Genomic DNA, 26,625 nt, shown 5'->3' with positions numbered 1-26,625 from the left:
AAAAATGAAGATGGTAATTCTGAATGGAACCAAGAATTGCCAGGACCACAAATGTAAGCCAAAAAGAGGATCTCCTCCCTACCACACACGCACGCACACACACACACACACACCCCAATCCATGGACAGTCAACAGAAACCTCCAGTCATCTGTGGCATGGGAATTCTCTGCTCTCCCTCCCCCAAAGCGTCCAGGAAAACAACCCCGTGACCCCAAAGATGCCAGAGACCCTCAGGATGGATAAACTACTGTGACATCTCCGTGAGGAACTGACCTGGCATGTGGACTATGGCCGAACCCTCGACCATCATTAACCACTGTCAACTTCACATCTGGTTTGGGCTTTGGAATTCTCAGCGTCCCCCCAGGGAGCAGCCCTGGTATTTGTCAGGCAGTCCTGGCTATCAGCATAGGTCTTCCTAACTGAACAACGGAGTCTTCTAGTGGCCAAGGAGCCCCTCAGTTGCCTGTGTTCTGGGTCCGCCAGGGCTGCTGCGAGGCTGAGCTGAAGCAGCAGTTTGGAGGGTGGACTGTGGAGGCCCTGCTGAGAGGGGGTCACGTGGGCATGCACGGGAGGCACCTGAAACCCCAAAAGCTCCCACCTCACTCACTTTTGTTTCTGTTAACTCTTTGGACAAAATGTATGAAAAGGAAAAAGATGTCACAGAAGACCATGTGAAGAGCATATATCTGAAGTAAAGACTTTGACTTTATTTTGTCTTTTTGCCTTTTTCTAGGGCCGCTTCCCATGGCCTATAGAGGTTCCCAGGCTAGGGGTCTAATTGGAGCTGTAGCCGCCGGCCTACGCCACAGCCACAGCAACTCGGGATCCAAGCTATGTCTGCGACCTACACCACAGCTCATGGCAATGCTGGATCCTTAACCCACTGAGCAAGGCCAGGGATTGAACCCGCAACCTCATGGTTCCTAGTCGGATTTGTTAACCACTGCGCCACGACGGGAACTCCCCAAATCTTTGACTTTAAATCCTGTTTCTGCCCCTTCCAAGGTGACTAGCTTGTCCTAGTCTGCCTGGGACTGACCTGGGTTTAAAACTGAAAAGTCGCACATGTCAAGAGCCCAGTCCATGCATGGTAAGCTGGGATGGCCAGTCACCCTAGGTGCTGTACGACCCTGGGCAAGTGAACCTTTGTGTTTTGTTTTCACATCTGCAAAGTGGGCATGATAATTACATGCTTAGAATTGCCTGACCCATGTTAAGGATTGAAATAACCCTTAAACACAGCAATTTAAGTCAGCAACAAAGTTTCAGACAGTTCTGTTTCCCTTTTAGCTCCTTTGCCTGAGTGCTGTGTCATCTTGGGTAAACGACTTAATCTCTCTGGGCCTCATCTTCCCCATCTATAAAATGGGGATAATACAACCCAGTTGGAGCAGTTTGATTGGCAAAGCCCTGCTATTCTGCCTGGTGATAAAGACCAAACATGGAACAAATAACAGCTCAGGTAGTTACTGTTATGACTTGTCATCAAACTGGACAGAAGATGATGTATTCCTAGCTGGCATGGGATGGAGACACCTGCCTCTTCTGATAAATTGTTTCCATCACAAATGCTGTGTATTGGAATGCCTGGACTAAAGAGCTCCCTCTAGAGGAGGAATAAGTAAATCACAAGAAGTTACCCACCCACCCACAGACGGCAATTATTTTAAGCATCCACTTCTTAGGATGCTTGGGGCCACAGCCATTCTCAGAGATCATTAGGTTATGTTTGGAGAGGAAAACTGGAAGGGAGAGAGCAAGCCTGAGGGCACATGGGGAACACTGCAGCTGCCTCCTTCCACCACTGACCCACCAAGCATGCTCTGCTGACAAATGGCCCTTTTGACAGGGCAGAAGCCAAGGCACAGGCAGCTTGAAGCTCATGCCTGTCAACTGCAGACCTGAAGATGCCAGCTTGATTAGAACAGGCCACACTTGCTAGCTCATGCTGCCTGTATTTCTCATAGCAGCCACTCAGGAGCGAACAATAGCTGTAGTTAAAAGCATATCGTTATAAATAATCTTCTAATTTTCCTTGCCTTTTCCCTACCTCCTATCTTGTGATCACTTCCAAACCATCAGCCATCAGGGAGTTCTCCTGTGGTCCAGTGGTTTAAGGATCTAGTGCTGTCACTTCAATGGCTCAGATCGCTGCTGTGTGTGGGTGCAATCCCTCGCCTAGGAACTTCCGCATACAATGTGCACCGCCAGAAAAAAAAATAACAAATCATCAGCCACCAGAGTGCCTGGTATGTTACAGTCCTGAGGGACATGCCTCAACTAAATGTCAGCTTTGGGTTCAAATCTCCGCCCCTACCAGCTGTGTACCTTGGGAAAGTTACTCAACCTTTCTGTGCCTCAACTGCTTATCAGCAGTAGTGACACGGATCTTCCTCACTGGGGTGATGTGAGAACTGAAATGAATTAATACTCATAAAGCACATAGAATAGTGCCTGGTCCACAGTTAATGTACTTTAAGTGTTGGCAGTAATTATTAGTTATTATTAACATGTGAGCCAAGATTTGAAGGATAAAAAGATGAAGCCACAGGTTGTCTGGCAGACGTAACTCTGCAAACTAACAGAAAAAAATAGAAAAGGAGAGCTATTAACATTAGGGAAAAGAGTATCTCCTTTTCCTGCTGTGCAGGTGCTGGCTAGCTATTTCTCATGCTTGGACGGCACAGGGTCATCAATCTCAAAGGAGCACATCAGCATCTTTGATAAATCGTGTCACATGTGCTGGCTTCGTTGTCACTGCACCATTTGTGTGCAGAGAAGTTTCCACCATAAGAGCACCTTGCCCCCTCCCAAGAGACTGGCATGCCGGATGCCCAAAGTTTGGCCTGCACTTGCATGTCGCTTTCCAGTTAGTTTTTAATTTTCTTTTCTGGGATTCATTAACAAGGGAGGCAGGGGCGGTTGGAGTTGCTGGGGCTTGGAGGCAGAAAAATGGGCTAATGAGAGGAAGGAGCGCGAGGTTGGTGATGGTGCAAGAAGTCCCTTGGTTCTGATGAGTGAGGGCCTTTCAGGTTCACATTCAGAGTCAGGGTCTCAGCCAACTCCCAGTCAAGGGCGCCTGCCCAGCTGGTAACCTCTTTTACTTATTAACATTTGCTTCACCCATGAGAGGACACAGAAGTGCTAATGACTTTTTTCCATGTATGGCTTCTGGAAGCTTTGTGAGTAGCCATGTGAGCCGATCCCAGGGAACATGGATTTTAACTTAAAGGAGAAAAAGTAATCCAAACAGGAAGAATGACTTTACCTAATAGTCTTCTTTTTCGTCTTTTTTTGGGGGGGGGGGGCACCTGAGGCATATGGAAGTTTCCAGTCTAGGGGTCGAATCAGAACTGCCACTGCTGGCCTACACCACAGCTCATAGCAACACCAGATCCTTAACCCACTGAGTGGGGCCAGGGATCAAACCCGCATCCTCATGGATACTAGTTAGGTTCATTACCACTGAGCCACGATGGGAACTCTATAGCTAATATTCTTAAGCCAAAGGGAGATTAGGTAAGAAACTGCAGATATAGTGAGTGAAACAGAGACTATAATTAACCAATCTGAACTCAGAAAATTCCCAAAAGAGTTTCCTTGCTTAGGACCAGGCTGCCTGAAAGGAGGAGTATTAGTAGAAGTTGTATTACTGTTATTTGAGTCTTTCCCAAGAAAAATGATCAGACTTAAGTAGCAAGGGTGTGTGCCTCTTGACAGTGGGCTCAGGGAGCTCAGATGGGACTGTTTTGGAAGATGGTGACTGATGCATTTATTTTTATCTTAAGCATAATGAAGAGTTCTGTGTTTTGCATTAAAATGGTCATGAATTTGTCTTTCTCTTTCTGACTTACTTCACTCAGTATGAGAGTCTCCATGCTGCTGCCAATAGCATTATTTCATTGTTTTTATGGCTGAGGAGTATTCCATTGTGTATATACACCGCATCTTCCTAATCCAATCGTTTGTCGATGGACATTTGGGTTGTTTCCATGTCTTGGCTACTGTGAATGGAGCTGCAATGAACAAATATCACTTATATCTGGAATCTAATATAAGGCACCAATGAACCTTTCCACAGAAAAGAAAATCATGGACTTGGAGAATAGACTTGTGGTTGCCAAGGGGGAAGGGGAGGGAGTGGGATAGATTGGGAGCTTGGAGTTAATAGATACAAACTATTGCCTTTGGAATGGATTAGCAATGAGATCCTGCTGTGTAGCACAGGGAACTATGTCTAGTCACTTATGATGGAGCATGATAATGTGCAAAAATAGAATGTGTACATACATGTATGTGTAACTGGGTCACCATGCTGTACAGGAGAAAAAAAAAAACTGTATTGGGGAAATAACTATTAAAAAATAATAACAAAAAGGATAATGTTTTTAAATGGTCATGAAATATTATCACAGATTTAAAAAGCACAATCTGAATGAAGGCAGCCTGTAACAATGAAAATATATCTGGCCCAGAACAATTAAGAGTATAAACAGAAAGCATCTAATCAAAGGAGTGGGGAAGAAACACAACTGCTCCCAGCATCTCTCCGGCTGCTCTGATACATGGCTGATGCCGTGTCTGTGAGCGCTGTTTGCAGCATTGAGGATTTAGTGGTGAGCAAGACACACTGGAGTTTTACTCTCATGGAAACTACATCCTTTTGAAAAGGATTTATCAAAACTAAATCCTTTTGATAGGATTTAAAAGGGAAGCAAGTAGGAGTTCCCGTTGTGGTTCAGCAGGTTAAGAATTTGACATAGTATCCATGAGGATGCAGGTTCGATCCCTGGCCTCATTCAGTGGGTTAAGGATCTGGCATTGCTGAGGCTGTGGTGTAGGCTGGCAGCCACAGCTCGGATTTGACCCCTACCCTGGGAACTTCTATATGCCTCAGGTACGACCCTAAAAAAGATTTAAAAAAAAAAAATCACCCACCCTGTTGTAGCTGCATAACCCATCAAAAGAGGTATGTGGTAACTCCTTTTTTTTGTTTGTTTGTTTGTTTGGTCTTTTTGCCTTTTTCTAGGGCTGCACCTGCTGCATATGGAGGTTCCCAGGCTAGGGGTCAAATCGGAGCTGTAGCCGCCATTCTACGCCAGAGCCACAGCAACACAGGATCCAAGCCGTGTCTGTGACCCACACCACAGCTCACAGCAACGCCGGATCCTTAACCCACTGAGCAAGGCCAGGGACTGAACCCGCAACCTCATGGTTCCTAGTCGGATTCGTTAACCACTGAGCCATGACAGGAGCTCCAGTATGTGTTAACTCTTGATTCCCTCTATATACCTAAGAGTTTTAAAATCTAGATTCAATAAAATCCAAGTAAAGTTCTCAGAGAAGTACGTGAAAGGGAAAGAAGTCTTTGGGGAAAAAAGGAGTTCCCGTCGTGGCACAGTGGTTAATGAATCCACCTAGGAACCATGAGGTTGCAGGTTTGCTCCCTGCCCTTGCTCAGTGGGTTAAGGATCCAGCGTTACTGTGAGCTGTGGTGTAGGTCGCAGATGCGGCTCGGATCCCGCGTTGCTGTGGCTCTGGTGTAGGCTGGCAGCTACAGCTCCGATTAGACCCCTAGCCTGGGAACCTCCATATGCCGTGGGAGCGGCCCAAGAAATGGCAAAAAGACAAAAAAAAAAAAGTCGCTTTCTCCTCTTTTCTCTCATTTTTCTCAACTCAAGTCCAAGTGCAGGGAAGCCATGAGCTTGCTGAGGGGGAAAGGGAGCCTGACATCAGTATCACAACCAACCACAGTTACAAGTTCACCGGACTGTGTGGGTGAATTGTCAATTCCCTGTTAAATAATTTCAATAGACAGAACCCCCAGAGGGGGATTTCTGCTCAGTTCAATTCATTTAGAATGTTTGCGGAGTGCCTGCCCTAGGAAATCTATACGGAATACGGACCCTCTGAATGGCACTGGGTGGACTAGAATTTGTCCCTTTGCCCCACTCCCTTCTAGCCCCACAGAGCAAGCGTGCCCAGAGCCAAGCAGGCAGATGAGGCAGAGCTTGACATGTGTCTTGACAGTTGACCAGGAGGAATCCATGAGCTCACTCTTTCTCAAGCACCAATATGATGAAGCCCTTTTGATCCAAAAGGGATAAACCTTTCAATGTTTTGTTCTATTGGCTTAACTATGGAACTAGACTCCCCCACCCACCCACCCACATTCACACACTTTGGAGCTTACACTCTATAAAGAAAACATAAGCAGAAGGTGGGGGGGATGCACGGCCAGTAAAAAAGCTGTGGTTTAAAGAGGGTGCTCAGGGAAGGTGGGCTTTAATCGCAGACTTGATGGAGATGAGGGCACAGACCAGGTGTGGGGATCTGGAGCCAGTATTCAGATGGGGGCAAAAGAAGAACGCAAGGCCCCCAAAACAGGAGTGCATTGGACACATGTGAGGACAGCCGGAGGCCAGATAAGCAAAGGATGAAGATGAAGGCAGAGTCATGGGGACAGGATACAGGACCTGGCGGGCCATTGGGAGGAACTTGGGTCTTAGTAATATGGAGAGCCATTTTTAAACGATCATGCTGGAGTTCCCTTTGTGGCTTAGCAGTTAATGGACCCCACTAGGATCCATGAGGATGCAGGTTTGGTCCTTGGCCTTGATCAATGGGTTAAGGATCCGGCGTTGCCATGAGTTTTGGTGTAGGTCACAGATGCGGCTTGGATCTGGCATTGCTGTGGCTGTGGTGTAGGCCAGCAGCTGCAGCTCCGATTCAACCCCTAGCCTGGGAACCTGCATATGCAGCAGGTACAGCCCTGAAAAAAAAGGATCATGATGCTGCTGTGTTAAGAATAGAGCAGGAGGCATGAGTGAGAGGCAGGAAAACCTCTCAGGAGGCTGTTGTAATAAGCCAGGTTTTGATGGTGGTGGCTTGGACCAGGGTGGTGGCCATGGAAATGAGACAGGTAGCTGGATTCTGGATATGTCTTGCTTGCTTGGATTGGAAGTGTTGAGAGACAGAAAGGAATCAGGGATGACACCGGGTTTCCAGTCTGAACAACAGGAAAGTTGTAAGGTGCTATTTAATAAATCAAGGAAGAGGTGGGAAGAGCTGGTTTGGCAGGAGGGTTGGGGTGTTTGGATGTGTCAGGTCTGAGATGCCTGTTGGACTTGGGAATGAAGATGTGGGGTGAGCAGCTTGATCCAGGAGTCTGGAGTGCCAAGGGGGCTCCGGACTGGAGGCCAGGCAGTGGGAAATGAGAGACCATGGAACCCCACAGCCTGGATTCAGATCCCAGTTTCACTCTGACAGCTAGAAAGGGAAGAAAGCTTTGTTTCCATACCCTTGCCTACAAAAGGTGGTTTAACTGACATGGCAGCTGGAACCACAAGAAACCCACTTACTGTAAAGCATAAGGCACAGTACATAATATGTCAACAGATGTAAACTGGCCTCTTCTCAGCCCCCTTCTGATTGTCAGACCCTGTGCTGGGGCCATGATGGATATGGCTCAGGGATGACCTGGGATGCTAGCCTGGGGAGTTGGGACTTGACCTTGTAAGCAGTGGGAAATATTTCCATGGGAATCTTTTGAGCAAAAAGAAATTGTATTGGTGTGGTTGTGGTTAGGACGAATTGAATGGGAAAGAGCAGTTGAAAGACAGGGAGCCGGGAGATGGGCTAGTGTGTGTTTGCAAAGCCCTGGCAGGTGTGATGTCAGGAGGGCCAGGGTGGGGGCTCCCGGAGATGGAGTCGGGAGCCAGGCACACGTGACCGAGACTCACCCAACAGGCTCCAGGGTTGCCAGTACCCTGGCATAGACTTTCTCTGAGTTGGAGAAACACTGTGGGCTCTTGAGTCCCAATGACCTGTCTCCCAGTTGCCCTGTCTGAGGTCAAGGGCGGAGAGCCTGCCGCTCTCCAGCAGAGACTGGGCTCCCAGCTTGGCCCCAGGGAACTTCCTTTGAGCAAAGTTTCAGAGTCCCTTATCCTATTTAGGGGAGCAAATGAAGCCTAAGACCCAGCTAGCAGGGAAATGCGCTTCCCTTCAGAGCCCCGGTCTTGATTCTCTGAATCATGTAAATCAATTCTGTGATGCCTGAAAGAGTGAATGCACCCCTTTGGGTTGACTGGCTCCCCTTTCCCGTTATATAATCTTTTCCTGCAAGTGATGGGCTCTCCAGTGAGTGACATACAGTTGGGATGCTCTCTCCTTCTCGGACGCATTTCTTCATCAGAAACGAAGCTTCGGCAAATTTTGGAAGGGGAGCCTGGTTTGGGGCTGTCTCCCCTGCACAGGCACGTGCTATCTCCCCCCTCCCCAGCTATGCACCCCGTGGGGAGGGAGGGAGCTTGGTGGGAGAGTGGGAGGAGCGTAGTATTGCTTCCGAAGGACTGAAAAGAGAAATGGGTCTGAACTACCCACACTGACAAGGTTTTTTTCATTCCCAAAGGCCGAAATTTGTCATCCCTTGAGATGGATCTGGCCCACAGATGTGTTTTGTTTGGCCCACGCAATGGTCTTAAACGTTTTGAATTTGTTGCCAACTTTTAAAATCAAGTGATTTCACAGTAAAAACTGTATTTCGGCTTCCAGGTTGCTCATTCTAAAACACTGGACCCCTCTTATTTTTTTTTTCCCCCTAAGCTTCATTGAAACTCAGTTGACATAAGGTTCTTTATTAGTTTAAGGTGTGCGGTATAACAATTGAACATACATCATGAAATGATGACCACAGAAAATTTAGCAAGTACCCATCAGCTCATATAGATACAAAATTAAAGAACTAGAAAAGTAGGTTTTTTTCTTATGTTGAGAATTCTTAGGATTTGCTCTTAAAAACTTCTCCTGTATACCATACAGCAGTATGTACACAGCAGTGTTAATTGTATTTACCATGCTGTACATTACATCTCTAGTACTTAGTTATCTTATAACGAGAAGCATGGGGAGTTCCCACCCTGGCTCAGGGATAGCAAACTCGACTAGGATCCATGAGGATGTGGGTTCAATCCTTGGCCTCGCTCAGTGAGTTAGGAATCAGCATTGTGGTGAGCTGTGGTGTAGGTTGCAGACCCAGCTCAGATCTGGCATTGCTGTGGCTGTGGTGTAGACCGGCAGCTGTAGTTCCAATTCAACTGCTAGCCTGGGAACTTCCATATTTCATGGGTGTGACCCTAAAAAAGCAAAAAAAAAAAAAGTATACTTTCTGATTGCCTTCTTTCCCTTTCCTCCTATTCCCTACCTCTGGTAACCACAAATCAGTTATTTTTTTCATTGAGATATAATTGGCATCACACTAGTTTCAAGTTTATAGTTTGAGTTGTAATTTTTACGTATTGCAAAATGATCACTAAAATAAGTCTAGTTAACATCTGTTATCATACGTAATTATAAAATTTGTGTGTGAAAAGACTTACGATTCTTCATATATCTTGGATATTAACCCCCATCAGGTATATGATTTGCAAATATTTTCTCCCATTCAGTAGGTTGCCTTTTCATTTTGTTGATGGTTTTCTTTACTGCGCAGAAGATTTTTAGTTTGATGTAGTCCCATTTGTTTACTTTGCCTTTTTTGGTTTTGGTGATGATTGTTTGAATTTGACACCAAAAGCAAATGTCAAGGAGCTGTTTTCTTTTAGGAGATATGTGGTTTCAGGTTATACATTTCAAGTCTTTAATCTATTTGATTAAGGATTTTTGTGTGTAACGTAAGATAGCAGTCCAGTTTCATTGTTTTGTGTGTAATGTAAGATAGTGGTCCAGTTTCATTCTTTTGCATCTGTTTGTCCAGTTTTCTCAGCACCATGTATTGAAGAGACTGTCCTTTTCCAATTGTGTATTATTGGCTTCTTTATCATAAGTTAATTGACCACATATGCGTAGGTCTATTTCTCAACTCCCTATTGTTTCCACCTATCTATATCTTGTGCATTCACCGGTACCATACTGTTTTGATGAGTGTAACTTTGTAATATAGATTGAAGCTAAAAAGCATGATGCCTCCAGCTTTGTTCTTCTTTTCTTAATATTGCTTTGTCTATTTGGAGTCTTTTGTGGCTCCATACAGATTTTAAGATTGTTTTGTTCTATTTCTGTGAAAAATGCTAATGGAACTTTGATAGAGATTACACTGACCCTATAGATAGCTTTGGGTAGTATAGGCATTTTACCAGTATTTTTTCAATCCATGAGCACACAGTATTTTTCCATTTATTTACATCATGATCAATTTCTTTCATCAATGTCTTATAGTTTTTAGCTTACAGATCTTTCACTTCCTTGATTAAATTTATCCCTGGGTATTTTATTCTTTTTCATGCAATTGTGAATGGGATTATTTTCTTAATTTCTCTTTCTGGTAATTCTTTATTAGTGTATAGAAATGCAACAAATATTTATGTATTGATTTTTGTATCTTGCAACTTTTCTGAATTTATTAGTTCTAACAGATTTGTGTGTGTGTGTGGAACCTTTGAAGGTTTCTCTATGTGTTATCATGTCATTGCAAAGAGTAGCAGTTCTAGTTCTCCTCTCCAATATGGACAACTTTTATTTCTTGACTAATTGCTCTTGGGCTGGTCTTCTTGAGGCAACAGTCTGCAAAGTTCTGTAAGAGTTGCTGCAGCCTTAAAATGGACCGGTACTGCTCATTACCACCCCCACTCAGCCTGATTAGCATATGAGTTTGCAAGCCCTGGTTTCAAGTAAGAGCAGACTGGGCAATTAATGAACTCAATATGAGAGCAGACTCAATGTTTACCTAATTCAGAAGTGAACCACGAAAGAAAGAATGTGAGGGAAGTTAGAAGGATCAAAGGCAGCTTGTGTAGTTACCCAGACTGTTATTATGAGGGTATTGATGCTTGTGTTATTATGAGGGTATTGATGCTTGACTTCTCATGGACAACTTTTATCTATCATCAGAAGGGAGCTCTCCCCTGAAAACTAGGTTGTGCCACCCAGTTGGCTGAGCTCAGCAGAGAAACATCCTGTCAGAGCCTCTGTAAAGTATGCTTGTGGTCCTTCCTGCTTCAGGTCAACCCCCTTAGTCGTGAACTCATGAACTCAGGAATTCTGCAAGAAGGAGGTTCATTTACTTTCTCCCTCTTTCTTTCAAAAAGACAAAAATTCCATGGCGTACCCAGTGTCAGCATTCTTATATTAAGACAGATTTGCCTCTGCTCACTTTGACATAGAAGCTCGGGATCTCGACTCTGTTATTAACAAAACCGTTTTTCAGAGATGCTTGGAACAGATGGCATATCCAAAGTGGTTGAAAAATGGTTTTCCACGTTCCTTGTGTTCATCCTTCAAGTTCATGGCCGTCACCCATCACCACCTGAGAGTACTTAGTGCTCAGGATAACTAAAGGGAGAATAAATCCTGCTTGCTTTGAACACAACCCAGGGTTCAGTGTATGTTGCTGTCCTGGCCAAGGCTAATCAGCTCTTTTCCATTTCTCCCCCATGTTGTGTCTGTAAATCAAGAGGCCCCAGTATTAGTCAACACAAAAGAGATAATTAGTGAGTACAAGCTGCTACCTTCATAGATCACCCTATACCTCAGTTCAAGCTAAGCCAAAAAGCTGAAACAAGAAGCATTGCACAAGCATGAGTTAGTAGAGCCTTCTTTACCAAAGGCTTATGAGTCTGAATATTTAAATCTAGACTCTCTACTCTCATATCCAGCTATTTTATGGAAATCTGTGACATGAGGCCAAAGAGCAGGCTACTTATCCATTTTATGAGGTTTTTCCTTTCCTGGACTGAAATATGACTTTGGAAGCCCGAGGACGTGAAACAGCAATGGTAAAGTTTTGGGATTTGGAGATGTTCAACTATCTTATAACTTCTCACAGATGTGGCAGCTGACTAAGATGCTACTTTTTTCCACTGGGATATGCTATGTCCCCATAGAAAGCCATGGCTTGTGCCTTGGCCAGCCATTCATTCAATTGGAAAATTCATTTCCTGCTCTGGCAGGGTATGGGGTCAAGGGCCTTGCTGCCACAAGAAATGAAAGACTGGTCCCAGTCCAGTGAATAGTCTAGGAACTTCCCTTCCCATGAATGGCGAACCTGATAGCCCTGGCTTACATAGAAGTGTTCCACTCATGTATTTATGACTTTGGAGCCACTCAAATACACACTGGCTTTTATTTCTTTCCATTACACAGTGTTTCTTCCAATTTTTGTGTTTCTCATATCAACCACTTTACTCTTTTTAAGCAGAACAATTCAAAGCCAAAGTAGCTAATCAGAACAGTAATAGCTCACCAAGTCAAGCAGGGAGCTTGTACTTTTTCGGGGAAGGAAAGACTAGCATTAGAAGCTGGAGGCCTGTTTCATCTTCTGTAAGAGAAGGATATTAAGGCTGTATAATCAGAGTCCTTTACTACTAATATTAAAACCACATTTCATCAAATCCAAGGCACCATTCATTACCAGAAGCATCATATTTTATGTGCCAGCAAAAGATAATTTTTAAAAACTGCTATTGGTTAAACCATCCCCAAACACCTTTAAAGCTGTTCCTGTGATGTCTGGATGGGTGTCAGATCAGACTTTGAAATCAGTTCAGATAAATTTGGTGACCTCTCCTGCCCTCTAGTTGTGTTATTTGGCATGAAAGAGGCCAACTCTTTCTAATGATCTCTATTATAACAAGATGTGACACCACTTTTCATCTCCTCGGAGGTATCTTTCTTTCTACACAAATAAAACATTTGCTTGTCTCTCTGCAAGAAAATAGGAAATGGCTGTTCTCCTTCTAATGACAAATATTTACATCACCGAAATCAAATTTACATGCTGTTGCTCTGTTTCCGAGACTTGCTATATATACAGTAACTTTTCATTCCAAGGCCAAATCATGATGTAATCTTTTCTAAGACATTTAACAGCAATTAAACTCAATGGCATAGTATCAAGAGTGGACACGACTCAGTGGAAGGGACAAGATGGACATCTGTGACCATGTTTGCCACTCTCAGACAGTGGCATCTGTGTCATGACAGCAGCTTGGCAACTGAAACCTGAAGACTCCATCAATCACCCATGCATCTTAATTTCAGATGTTAAAATGTGAAAAAAACAGGCATCTTAGAACATCTGAATTACAGAAGTAGCTACAGCCTGTTAGGAACTTACTTGGCATGGTACTAGACCCCTGATATGACTTAACAACCACCAGACTACACAGCAACCCAAGAGGTATGGGCAGATTAGAAAGGTGAACTAGGGAGTTTCTGCTTTGGCACAATGGGGTTGGCAGTGTCTCTGCATCGCCAGCACACAGGTTTGATCCCTGGCCTGGCACAGTGAGTTAAAGTATCTGGCATTGCTACAGCCAAAGCATGAGTCGAAACAGAGGCTCAGATCCATCCCTGGCCTGGGAACTCCATATGTCATGGGGTAACCAAAAAAGAAAAAATTAATAATACTAAAAGAAGGCAAGACAGCCCTATTCACAACAGCCAAGACATGGGAACAACCCAAATGTCCATATACAGATGATTGGATTAAGAAGATGTGGTATATATACACAATGAAATACTACTCAGCCATAAAAAGAACAAAATAATGCCATTTGCAGCAACATGGATGGGACTAGAGACTCTCATACTGAGTGAAGTAAGTCAGAAAGAGAAAGACAAATACCATATGATATCACATATCTGGAATCTAATACACAGCACAAATGAAACTTTCCACAGAAAAGAAAATCCATGGACTTGGAGAATAGACTTGTGGTTGCTGGGGGGTGGGGGGAGTAGGGTGGATGGGGAGCTTGGGTAACTAGATGCAAACTCCTGCCTTTGGAATGGATTAGCAATGAGATCCTGCTGTGTAGTGCTGGGAACTATGTCTAGTTGGAGCACGATACTATGAGAAAATAGAATGTGTACATGTATGTGTAACTGGGTCACCATGCTGTACAGTAGAAAAAAAATTGTATTGGGGAAATAACAATTTAAAAAAAAAAAAAGGTAGCAAGAAAGCTGAACCAGTTTAAAAAGTTGTCTCAGATGTGAGTTCCTATTGTAGCTCAGCAGGTTAAGAACCTGACTAGTATTCATGAAGACACAGGTTCAACTCCTGGCCTCCCTCAGTGGGTTAAGGATCTGGTGTTGCCATGAGCTGTAGCATAGGTCGCAGATACAGCTTGGATCCCGTGTTGCTGTGACTGTGGTGTACACCAAAATCTGCAGCTCTGATTCAACCCCTAGCCTGAGAACTTCCATATGCCATAGGTGTTCACGCCCCCCCAAAAAAAGCCAAAAAAATTGTCCCAGATTACACAACTAGGCAAATTGCAGAACAAGTGTTACCATCCAGATAAGAGGTCCTTCTATCCAGCAACTCTATGGTTCTGTGGGCCACATATAAATCACGTGTGTACCAATTTCAGATTGCATTGAAATCTGAATCTTTGGTTCCATTTATAATGGGTTCCATTTATTTTATCACTCCAAATAGTCTCTCAAGGGATTATATAAAATATCTCAACCGTATAAAGTTTTCTGTAATGAGATGATAAAAATAATTTATAACTTAGCATCCATTATGTGCAAGTGGCCATTTCGTAGAGGGACTCACCCACTTGATGTCAGCCGCCTGGGCGGATGCTAACCACTGGGAAGCTGGAACGGCCATCTGTGGCTACTTCCTCCCCACAATGCAATGAGAGGGTTAAGTCCTCGCTATTTTCTGATCAAAACACTACCTAAGAGCTGAGACCATTTGCCCAGTGGCAACGGAAGTGAATTCCTAGCAAAATATGGACCTAGATCAGCTCAGACACTTAGGCTTACTCTTTACGGTGGATGGTCAATAGGCTTACTCTTTATGGTGGATGATGAATGGATATAGGCAATCTTTTTTTTTAAAGATCATAAGTAGTGTTTTACTTCCAATGTTAGACAACATGACCATTTTTTCATGCATGGGGACCACATGTGGTCTTTGGTCCTGGCCACTCTGAGACCAGCCCAGAGGGAGAGAATGGAGTCCAGGAAGGCTGCCTCTAGAGAATACGATGCTGAGCAGACTCCTGTGGCTTTGCAGTGAGGGCACTTCCTTTTCTGTGGACAGTTAAATATGGAATCTGGTGGAGTTTTTGTATTTATGTTCAGTGGTTAGGGAAGTAAGTCCAAAAGAAAGGACTGAAAAGGGTGACTAAGGGCTTTCATGGTCAAAATAAACACCAGCAAGAAGGAGTACCATGGCCAAATAGTTGAAGACTTCCAGCTTCTAGCCCTAGTCTTGTAGACCCCAGGACAACTCTCATAATTTGCATTCCGGGGGGCCAGTGTAGAGGGGACTTGAAGAGCATGCAACAGTTTTAAAACTGTTCTCAAGTTTTTCATTCATTTGGTTGGCAAGTGTACATTGACTTACCCCCATGTGAAAAGGGAGGGGGTCGGGGGTGAGCAAATCCATTTCCAAGGGTGATTCAAGCATATGTTCTTGAGGAGCCCTGGTTGAACCATGCGCAAAGCCGCCTCTGACCTCCTGCTGGTTTTGTGACAGCTGTAAAGGTGCCTCCCACTACGGCCTCACCAAAGACAGGAAGAGGCGCTCCCAGGATGGCTGTCCCGACGGTTGTGCCAGCCTCACGGCCACAGCGCTCTCCCCAGAGGCTTCTGCAGCTGCCACCATCTCCTTAATGACAGACGAGCCTGGCCTAGACAACCCTGCCTACGTGTCCACAGCGGAGGACGGTCAGCCAGCCACGGGGCCCCTGGACTCTGGCCGGAGCAACCGAACGCGGGGTGAGTCAAAGGGGTGATTGTCCGGGAATGGACTCCTTTACCTCAGGATTGCCCCCTGGGGAATAGTCACTGTGGAAAGTTCTAGAAATGTTTTTTTTTAAGGGGAAAGCGTTCTGGTAGTTTTGGCAGCAACCCCACGTCCAATTCTCCAAAGTGAAATGAAACCGCGAGGATCTCAGATCATTAAAAATGTGTGTAATCTGACGTGGTGAAAGGGGCTGAGGCTAGACCTCATGATTCATCACTCCCACAGTGTCGGTGTCGTACCTTCCCGTCCATGCAGAGAAAAGTGCCCTTACAGGTCCAAGCAGCCCGGGGAAAAAAGACAAGGTTTTTACACCAGGCATCTGTATTTCACTGTAGAAAACAGAGAAGATACAGATAAGCCAAGTCTATCATCCACCACCTAGAAGTAGTCGCTGTTCACGTTCTATTGTATGTGTCTCACCAGCCACTAAAAGAGGGCTTCTAGGAACGCATAGCTTCTCTCCCTCCCTTCTCTGTCCCATCCTCAGCACGGCCCTTTGAGCGATCCACCATCAGAAGCAGATCTTTTAAAAAAATAAACCGAGCTTTGAGTGTTCTTCGAAGGACAAAGAGTGGAAGTACAGTTGCCAACCAATCCGACCAGGGCAGAGAGGATTCTGAAAACACCACCGCCCCTGACAGTAAGTGGCCTCCCAGAGAGGCGGGGCGGGGGTGGGGTGGGCTGGGCTGCTAGAGTGACCTCAGGCTGGATTGTGGCAATCAGACCACCATGTGCTCCCTATGACACCTCTCTTCCCGAGGGCATAAATATTGTTTGCTTTGATTAATCCTACTTTTTGCATAAGACAGAAATTATTGATCTCTTTTTACATAGATCAAGGGAAATGTTTCTGGAATCCTCATGCTAGCTTAGTGCACGTAAGAGTAATATAGTTGAGCAAAAAGCATTAGAACAGGGCCTGGCACATAGTAAATGCTATATAAGTATTTATTTATTTATTTTGGCTTTTGTCCTTTTTTTAGGGCGGCACCGGTGGCATATGGAGGTTCCCAGGCTAGGGGTCTAATCGGAGCTGTAGCTGCCAGCCTACGCCAGAGCCACAGCAACGGGGGATCTGAGCCACATCTGTGACCTACATCATGGCTCACACCAATGCCAGATCCTTAACCCACTGAGCAAGGCCAGGGATCGAACCTGCCACCTCATGGTTCCTAGTCGGATTCATTTCTGCTGTGCCACGACGGGAACTCTATAAGTATTTATTCTTATTACAATCATGTGTGTGTGTGGTTCTGAGTGTTTTCCACGCATTAGCTCGTTTAATCCTCACAACAACCCTGTGAGGTAGCTACTATTATTATCCCTGTTTCACAGATGAGGAAACTGAGGCACCAGGAGGTTACTTAGCTTGTCCAAATTGCCTTTCTAAACTTGGAATCCAGGTGATGTGGCTCTAGAGACCATGAAAGGAAGTCATTGGATCTTCGATCCTATGTGTTTTCCCTAATATAAATGGAGCTGAAAAAAATACCAGTCTTGTCCTTTCTTTTCATCTTGTATTAGAATTTAACTGCAGTAAGAATAATAGCTAAAAAAAAAAAAAAAAAAAAGGAGTTCCCATCGTGGCTCAGTGGTAGCAAACCTAAGATCCATGAGGATGCAGGTTCAGTCCCTTGGTCTTGCTCAGTGGGTTAAGGATGTGGCTTTGCCATGAGCTGTGGTGTAGGTCGCAGGTGCAGCTGGGATCCCATGTTGCTGTGGCTGTGGCTGGCAGCTGTAGCTCCAATTCAACCCCTAGCCTGGGAACTTTCAGATACTGCCCTAAAAAAACAAAACAAAACAAAAAAGCAATACCTGGCATGCAGGAAAGCTCAATTCTAAGTCATGTAGAAGTCACAATGCTGAGGAATAGGTTTCATTTTACAGAAGAAGAAACTGAGACTGAGAGAGATTGGGTAACTAGCCCAAAGTCACCCAGCTGGAAAATGGCTGGTAAAATAGGATTTCACTTGGGTTCTCTGGCTCCAGAGCCCACACATTTATCCACTGGATTAAGTGCCCTCCTCTCCTTCAAGCTTGGGAAGTACATTCCAAACCACTGTCTTGGTCGTACCCTCAGAGAATCATGGGCAGTCTTGTAAGACCCCTGCTTATCCTTTCTCACCCGGTACACACACCCCATATGCTCTAACTACTCTGAATTTATTCCGATCTTATAAGTACGGTGTCTTTCTCTTACTTCCATGTTGTTATGCAGCTTGTACTCCACTCTCCTTCAGCTGGCATCCTAATTCCTCCTTCCTAGCTTAGCATAGGCTTTGCCTCCTCTTGGAAGCCCTCCCTGACTTAGTCCCCTTTCCATTATGTTCTCAAAGTGCCTATATGTCTGTCATAGCAGTGTCACCTTCACTGCAACTGTCATCAGTCAGGGCAGGGATTCTTAATCCATGTCTTTGTATTCTCAAGGTCAAGCACAATATCTGGCACATTATAGTTTTCCCTGAATGTTTCTGCAATGAAGAAAAGGATTATAATTTCCTCTCTGCCAGTCTTCCCCTCTTATTAAAGGCTCCTTAGTTCCAGTCTATACAAAGTTTTCTCCAGTCTGAATAAGATGGATTTGCATGTTTATTGTGGAAACTTATAAAATAAAAGATTACTCGAGTTCCCACTGTGGTGCAGCAGGACTGGCAGTTGTGTTGGGAGTGCTGAGATGCAGGTTCAGTCTCCAGCCCAGGATAGTGGGTTAAGGATCTGGTGTTGCCACAGCTGCAGCTCAGGTCACAACTGTGGCTTTTATCTGATCCCTGGCCCAGGAACTCCATATGCTGTGGGCTGTCCAAAAAAATAAAATAATATTGATTACTATGTATTGGGCATTGACCTAGATGTTACACCTTTTTTAATTGAAGTATAATTGATTTACAATATTATATTAGTTTCAGATGTACAACAAAGTGATTCAATTTTTTTATAGATTATACCCCATTTAAAGTTATTATAAAATAAGGGCTATGGTCCTTGTGCCATGTAATATATTCTTATAGCTTATTTATTTCCTACATAATATTTATACCTCTTAATGCTCTTCCTCTGTGTGTCCCTCCCCTTTCCCTCTCCCCACTGATAACCACTACTTTGATCTCTGTATCTGCGAAACTGCTTCTGTTTTGTTTGTTGTGTTTTTTAGATTCCACGTGTTAAGTGATAACAGTATTTGTCTTTTTCTGTGTGACTTATTTCAGGTCCATCTACATTGTGGCAAATGGCAGAATTTCATTCTTTTTATGGCTGAGTAGTACTCCATTTTATATATATATATATATATATATATATATATATATATATATATATATACCACATCTTTATCCTTCCATCTGCTGATAGATACTTAAGTTGCTTCCATAATTTAGCTATCTTGGTAAATAGTGCTGCAGTGAACATTGGGGTGTGTGTATCTTTTCATATGAACATTTTCATTTTCTAAGGATATATACCCAAGAGCAGAATTGCTGGATCACATGGTAGTTCTATTTTTAGTTATTTAAAGAATCTGTTTTCTATAGTGGCTGCATCAATTTCTATTCCCATAAAATGTGTACCAGTCTTCCCTTTTTGCCACATCCTCACCAACATTTGTTATTTGAAGACTTTTTAACAATAACCATTCTGATGGGTATGAGGTGATTAGCAATGCTGACCATCTTTTCATGTACCTGTTGGCCATCTGCATATCTTCTTTGAAAAAACACCTATTCATGTCTTCTACCCATTTTCTAATCAGGTGGTTTGGGGTTTTTTTGATATTGAGTTGTTTGCGCTGTTTATATATTTAGGCTCTACTTTTATACAATGATTATAAAAACTAGTTACTGACTTCAAGGGGTTTGTTCAAGACTAAAAGTAAATAAAATACCAAGAATAAGATATAAATAAATGACAGTGGCAGCCATAGAGAGAGGAGCATCACTTCCCAGTGAGACAATGTTATCTGTGTTTAAGGATCAGTTTATGATCTAGATGGGCATTGCGCTGTCCAACTGTGTGTTGGAAAGTAGTGGGAGATGAGGTGCAAGCCAGATGAACAGGGTCCTGGATGCCAGTTAGGAGTCTTGACTGGGGGCAGTAAATACACCTGAGAGCCTTTGCTTAGAGTTATAGCAGGATTGAAGCTATGCTGCATCAAGATGAAGATGGAAGCCATATTATGTGTGCAGGGGGCTTCAAGTGGAAGAGACTGGGTCTCCTTGGGTGCTCCAAGAAGCTATTATTCCACAACAGGGTGAGGTGTTAAGACTTAGTGATGCTGGTAATAATGTTTTTATAGGATTTGTGAGACAACAAATATTTCAGAAATAGACTTAGGGTCTTATCGCTTTAGTAACCTTGCAGTTAGTCTGGTGAACTCCCGTGACATGGTTTGCCATCCTTTTCATATTGGCAAAGAGACTGCCTTCACTCCTTATCAGCTGTGTGACCTGGCCGGGTTACTCTACTACTTCTCTAAGCTTTAGTATTTCATCGTCTAAACATACAGGGATAATAATAATCTAGTTCAAAGGGTTGTTGTGAAGACTCAACAAAACTACACATTCAGATTGCTTAGCTAGGAGTTCTCTTATGGTGCAGTGGGTTAAGGATCTGGTGTTGTCACTGCAGCGGCTTGGGTTGCTGCTGTGGCTCGGGTTTGGTCTCTGGCTCAGGAATGTCCCCGTGCTGTGGGCGTGGCCATAAAAATTTCTTAGTTCAGTGGTCAGCCTATAATAAACACTCAGTGGCTAATAATATTATATCCCTTAGTCCTTAGGTAAGGACACAGTATTGAACAACTCTTTCTTTCCAGACCAGCCCCAGGTTGGCAGATTAAAAATTACTTTAACTCTTCAAGGTCACTGTGGTCTCATTGGCGTGGCTAATTAACATTTCCACATGTGACTGGGTATGTCCTTAGCGAAATCAAATCAAACATCCTTGATGGGTTTAGATTTGGCAGCATGGTTTTGGTAAATCTGTAGGAAGAAAGAGTAGTGGCGGGGGTGGGGGGAGGAGAGCCAGACAATCAGCAGCTTTGATGATTATTTCCAAATCGTTCCTTGCTCAGAATGATTTTTTTAAAGAATTTCCATTCCCTTGTTACCATTCCTGTTCCAACAAATACTTGTGGATAGAGCTTACTTAATGTAATCAAAGCAGTATAAATGTTAATTGAACTCGATCAGCCAAGCTGCTATTAGCACCAGGAGCTCACAGATGAAGGTGGCTGCCCACAGCCTTACAGCAAAGCCCAATTGCTTACATGAAATTGAATCCCAGTGGGGGTGAAGGACCCACATTTACAAGGTCTCAGGACTCCTCTGGCTGCTAAATTCCTTTGTTTATCATGTTCTACCATACTTCAAAATAATTTGATTGATTGATTGACTGATTTTTTTTTACACATATAATGATTTTTATTTTTTTTTTCCGTGATAGCTGGTTTACAGGGTTCTGTCAATTTTCCACTGTACAGCATGATTGAAATTATTTTAATTCTGTGTTGTTCCTAGAGATTTGAGTGCTTGTTAATGAACTCATGGTTCATTAGGGAAAATGGAACCAAGGTCATGGGTTTTGAAAATAGTCACAAAGAGTGTTTTCTGTAGAACCAGGCCCGCAGTTATGTGATCTTTCCAGATGACATAATTACGGGAGAATCTTAGGGCAAAGGCAGCTGTCAGCAGCTCCTGGTGACAGACCCGTCTCTGCCCTCAGCATCCAAACATGAGCCTCAAGCAACTGGGGAGGAGCTGGCCTGTATTTCCTGATGTCCCCTCAGTACATTCTATTCCAGCCAAGGTGGGCAATGGTGCCAGTGGGTGCTGCTGGCTTCTGGGTCTATAGGGCAGGCCCCCTGTGGGACTGTTGCTAGCTCTGAATTCCTGCCTCCCAGGGAATCTGAGGGAGAGGACCCGGGTAGGGGGTCCCCAGAGCCCTGGGTTCTGACCTGGCTCTGAGGACCACCTAACTGCAGCCAGCCGGTCGTGTCACTTCCCATCTCTGATTTCACACATCCTCACTTGTGAAATAAAGGGTTTACTGTCACTGTCAAACGGCACAGCTAGAAAAGCCTAATGGGATGCGGGCAGGCAGGCCTTGAAAGATTTTATGGAGAAAGATGAGTCCTCAGAGAACAGGTGAAGTTTGAAAGCACCAGCCCAGATCTGAATCTCCCTTTGCCTCTGAATTCAGTGATTCAGGTGAGTCAGGGACAAACCTCTTGATGACACTAACTAGGCGTGTCCCTCTTACCTTGATCGTGACTTCCCTGTGCCAACAACAGGGTCAGGCAAGGAGGGAGGACTGGAGATGCCCTAGACCTGAAAAGTAGGGCCTCCTAGAAGGAAATCTTCAAAATGACCCCAAGAGAGCAGAAGTATAGGCTTGTTCTGTTTGCCCCCTTGATAAGAAAGTGATCAAACTGTGGTCCATTCCCTAATGAATGTATGACCATTCAGTCATTCCTCTTCACTCAATGAATATCCACTGAAGTCTCCTGTACACAGAGGTCTGTGCATAGAACCACAGAACCAAAATTATGTCCTTAATGGGGTCCCCGTCATGGCTCAACTGGTATCCATGAGGATGAGGGTTCAATCCCTGGCCTCACTCAATGGGTTAAGGACCCAGCATTGCCGTGAGTCATGATGGAGCTCACAGACATGGCTTGGATCTGGTGTTGCTGTGGTGTAGGCCAGCAGCTGCAGCTCTGATTCAACCCCTGGCCCAGGAACTATGTCCTTAAGGAATTATGTCCTTAAGGATCTTGGAGTCCAGTGAGGAGGGGGTATGGGAAATGAGTGTGAATAATAACAGAGGCTCGGTGCCATGGGAAATAGAGAGAAAGCTTTATGGGAATTGGGACGTTTAGAGAGAATAGGGAAAAGAGGGATCTGGGTAGAATTTAACTGGAAGGGATCATTTCATGCAGGCCTTGAAGGAAAAATTGGGTTGAGGCCTAGAATGGAAAACATTCCAGGCAGAGAAACTTATGCTGGCACAGAGGCAGGAAGATGGAAAACATGTACGAGGAACGAAGAATAGTTTAGTTTGGCTGCAACCAAAGCTTGGCAAGGAGAAGAGTGGCTGGAAATGTCCGTTGGGTGGGTGTCTTAAATAAACACTGTCTCTGTCCATTTTAGTCTTTCCAAGGTTGTATCACCTGATTCCAGATGGTGAAATTACCAGCATCAAGATCAATCGCGTGGATCCCAATGAAAACCTCTCCATTAGGCTTGTGGGAGGCAGCGAAACCCCCCTGGTCCATATCATTATCCAGCACATTTATCGTGATGGGGTGATTGCCAGAGACGGCCGGCTACTGCCAGGAGACATCATCCTAAAGGTAGAGACCATGGCTTTGGAGCCTTCTTAATAAAAGTCACTTTAGAGAAGATGGATGGATGGATGGATGGACGGATGGACGGACAGATGGTTGAATGGATGGATGGGTAACACACTCATTAAATGTGGAACCGTCACTTTCCATAGTTATTATGTTATATGACTCTTCTTACAAGATTTGTGATTTGAGATCAGTCTTTGCCCTTCTGTCCTTGTTCTTTTGCTCTCTCCTTATCTCTCTGTATAAGTACTGTCTCTGTATCATTTTGTCTCCCTTCTCCTGTCTCCCCTCCCTTATCTCTCCTCCCCCTCCTTATCTCTTCCTTCGTCTCCTCCTCCTCCTCTTTCCCCCACCACTTCCTCCTACTTTAAGTAGCAACGACATAAAACAATATAAAACTGGAGCATAGATCTTCTTCAGTTGTTTTTAGGGGAGTTCGCATCATGGCTCAGAGGTAACAAACCCCACCAGGATCCGCGAGGACGTGGGTTCAAATCCTGGCCTCACTCAGTGGGTCAAGGATCTGGTGTGGCCACGAGCTGTGATGTCGGTTGCAGATATGGCTCGGATCTGATGTTGCTGTGGCTGTGGCGTAAGCTGGTGGCTACAGCTCCATGTGCCATGGGTACAGCCCAAAAAAGACAAAAAAAATTGTTTTTAGGGCATATTAATGGAACATTTTGCATTTTATCTAATCCCTCACATTCACACACCCTTCTAAAGTAAATTTCCTATAACTTGATGGCCCTTTATGAAAACAAAACAAAACAAAACAAAAAAAACACAAAAAAAAACAAGACCCCAAGCTATCCCTGCCAACCCACAGACCTTCCAGAGGAGACAGGTGGAGGGGGGAACAGAATGCCTTACTACTCCCTGAGACTTGGTGGAGGGGAGGATGTGAAGGAGGAATTTTCAGAAGAAGAGAAAGGATAGAGGAAGAGCTGTTTATCAGACAGAAGTCCAATGTGTGCCAAGAGTGATAAGAAATCCCCCTCACTTGGTCATATATTTCCTGTCTGATACTCAGATGACAGTTTCATCCATCCCTTCAGGGTTACTGAGGGGCCAGCTCCTGACACAGCATGAGCTGTTCCTCTGGCAAAGCAATTCTTATTCTTTGGACTAAGAGGAGAAAGAATTTCAAGCGGTCGTTGGAGAAACACTGATAGTCCCGCTGGCCTCCGAGGTGGAGTTCGAGGCAGGGCCCATTCACCACAAGGGACCGTCAGCGTTCAAGCAGCGACACTCTGCATGGCTTCCTCCCAATTCTATGGAAACTCTGCTGCGGGGGAGGCTCGCATAATGAAAACATCGTGATCCCTATGGCCTTCCACTGGCGCTTGCCGGCAAAAGAGCAGCCAGGACGGTTTTGCAGGCGACCCTGATTTTCTCGTGGTCTGGGTGTGAGGGGGGGAAACCAGCCAGACACAGGAGGAAGGGGAGGAGAGCTCACCTGTGCTTGGACAAAGGGGGGGAGCTTTGTCTGTGCGCACGGGAGCCTCCCTCCAGCCCTGGAGATGCAGCAGCAGGATGGCCCATGAAAATCCCCCTCCAAGGCTCAGTTGGCCGCAAGGACAAGAAATCTTACCAAACCACAGAAATCCAAGAAGGTTGTTTCTCTTCTGTAGGGCCTCCTCCCGTAAGCACAGAGTGCAGTGCTGCTGGGAAATTTTCTCCCCAAGCCTCAACCACCACTGGAAGCTGAAGCCCTCAGGCTGAGCCTACTTGGAGTAATTCAAACCCGAAAGCCTCTCGCAGCATCAGCCCTGCAGGTCCTTAGTGAAGGACAACTGAGAGGGCCAAGCTGACGGACATTTAAGTAGCTTAAGAGAGTGTGATCCAGCCTTTCAGTAAGAGTCTAGAAGCTTCCATTCACATCAGTGTTTGAAACAGCGCAGAGCTGTTCTCTTCTGTCGAGAACATGAGCAAAAGACCTTGGAGGCGAGTACTCTGAGACTTCACACACACACATGCACACAGTCACACCTTTTCACACTCATTGCACGTTTGCCAATACAATATGTTCATGTACACACACATCCCCCCCCCATGGGCGTGCGCACACACACACACACACACAGATTACGACCTTTCATACACATTCACACATTTGCCAATACAAATGTATTCATGTACACACACATCCACCCCCCCAATACACACACACACACACACACAGTAGCAGGGCGGGGAAGTTCCAGCCAGTACGGGTGACACAGGGAGGAAAAAGTCCTTTGGAGATATTTGGAAAAAAAAAAAATGTCAACTCAGTTGGAATTGAACAGCAAGTTTAATATAATTATTGGAGGTCAATGGGACTTTTTCTTTCCTTCTTTTGCCTTTTCCCACTTTTTCCTTTTTCTTGCCCCCTCTAGATGAAAACATCAGTTTAGCCAGCACCAGAAATGAGGGTTAGGACTATATAAATAAATGTGAGGGCCTGTGTAGGGACAGGGCTGAAGAAAGATGGTGTCTACTGAGAGATTTGAAAAGGTGTGCAGGTAACACCCAAGGAAAAAGGAGTTAGGAACCCTGTGGGATGATGGGGGTTATCTGGCCGTTTGGACAGAGGTTAAGGTGACAGCAGAGCGGTCCTTCAGGAAGGGCCCTGGTGATCTGTGGGCTGGCCTTTTAGGCAGGGTTGCAGGGGGTGGCGCTGATGGCTCGGTCACTCCAGATTCTGAGGGCCCCTTCCGGCAGGTCAACGGGATGGACATCAGCAACGTGCGTCACAGCTACGCCCTGCGCCTCCTGCGGCAGCCCTGCCACGTGCTGCGCCTGACGGTGCTGCGGGAGCAGAAGTTCCGGAGCAGGAATGACACGCCGCCCCTGGACACCTACGGTCCCCGGGATGACAGTTTCCACGTGATCCTCAACAAAAGCAGCCCCGACGAGCAGCTTGGCATAAAACTGGTACGCAGGGTGGATGAGCCTGGGGTGTTCATTTTCAACGTGCTGGATGGTGGCGTAGCGGACCGCCACGGTCAGCTGGAGGAGAACGATCGGGTATTGGCCATCAATGGACATGATCTTCGGTACGGCAGCCCGGAAAGCGCCGCGCATCTGATTCAGGTGGGTTCCTTGGGGTTCCAAAGTCCCGGTGGGAAACTGCCAGCATGAGCAGGAATGCTCATCACCCTGACCCATCTACCTGGTTACTGCCCCGTGTGACATAGGGTGACTCCCTTTCAAGGAGTCAAGGGTGAAGGGTCAGATAAGAACATTACTCCAGCAAATGGGTCTCTCAGGGTCATGGCCATTACATTGGTGTTGCCAGCCATCCAGTCTGACTGCAGGTAAATACACTGGGCTCTGTGTTGCAAGCTCACCAGGTTAAGATCACTCAAGGTTGGCAGGGTTGTGTCATCCTTGTACCCAGTATGGTAGTCGCAGACCCAGGGGTCACTCAGACACATTCTGGACACATCCAAGGCATCTAGGTGTACTAACTCCCATAAGAAGCTGTGTGGTGGCACCCTCCAGGCATCTTGTGGACTAAGATTGGCCAAGCC

At 45.0% G+C, this 26,625-nt stretch overlaps 1 protein-coding gene across 5 annotated transcripts in view; it reads left to right on the top strand.

Moving 5' to 3' along the window:
- The window catches only part of LNX1 (ligand of numb-protein X 1), a 211,069-nt gene that overhangs the window by 151,813 nt on the left and 32,631 nt on the right, over positions 1-26,625 (top strand). For 4 of the 5 annotated variants that reach the window (XM_047799584.1, XM_047799581.1, XM_047799583.1 and 1 more), the window contains 4 exons: positions 15,499-15,740; positions 16,256-16,408; positions 22,908-23,110; positions 25,814-26,185. In XM_047799584.1, coding sequence (XP_047655540.1) covers positions 15,499-15,740; positions 16,256-16,408; positions 22,908-23,110; positions 25,814-26,185 — 970 coding nt within the window. The remainder of the gene's footprint in view (positions 1-15,498; positions 15,741-16,255; positions 16,409-22,907; positions 23,111-25,813; positions 26,186-26,625) is intronic. The other variant, XM_047799585.1, reaches the window with a different exon arrangement.

Source organism: Phacochoerus africanus, chromosome 10 (genome assembly GCF_016906955.1).
Source record: "Phacochoerus africanus isolate WHEZ1 chromosome 10, ROS_Pafr_v1, whole genome shotgun sequence".
Taxonomy (NCBI): Eukaryota; Metazoa; Chordata; class Mammalia; order Artiodactyla; family Suidae; genus Phacochoerus; species Phacochoerus africanus.
This window is presented reverse-complemented; position numbering and strand designations above follow the sequence as displayed.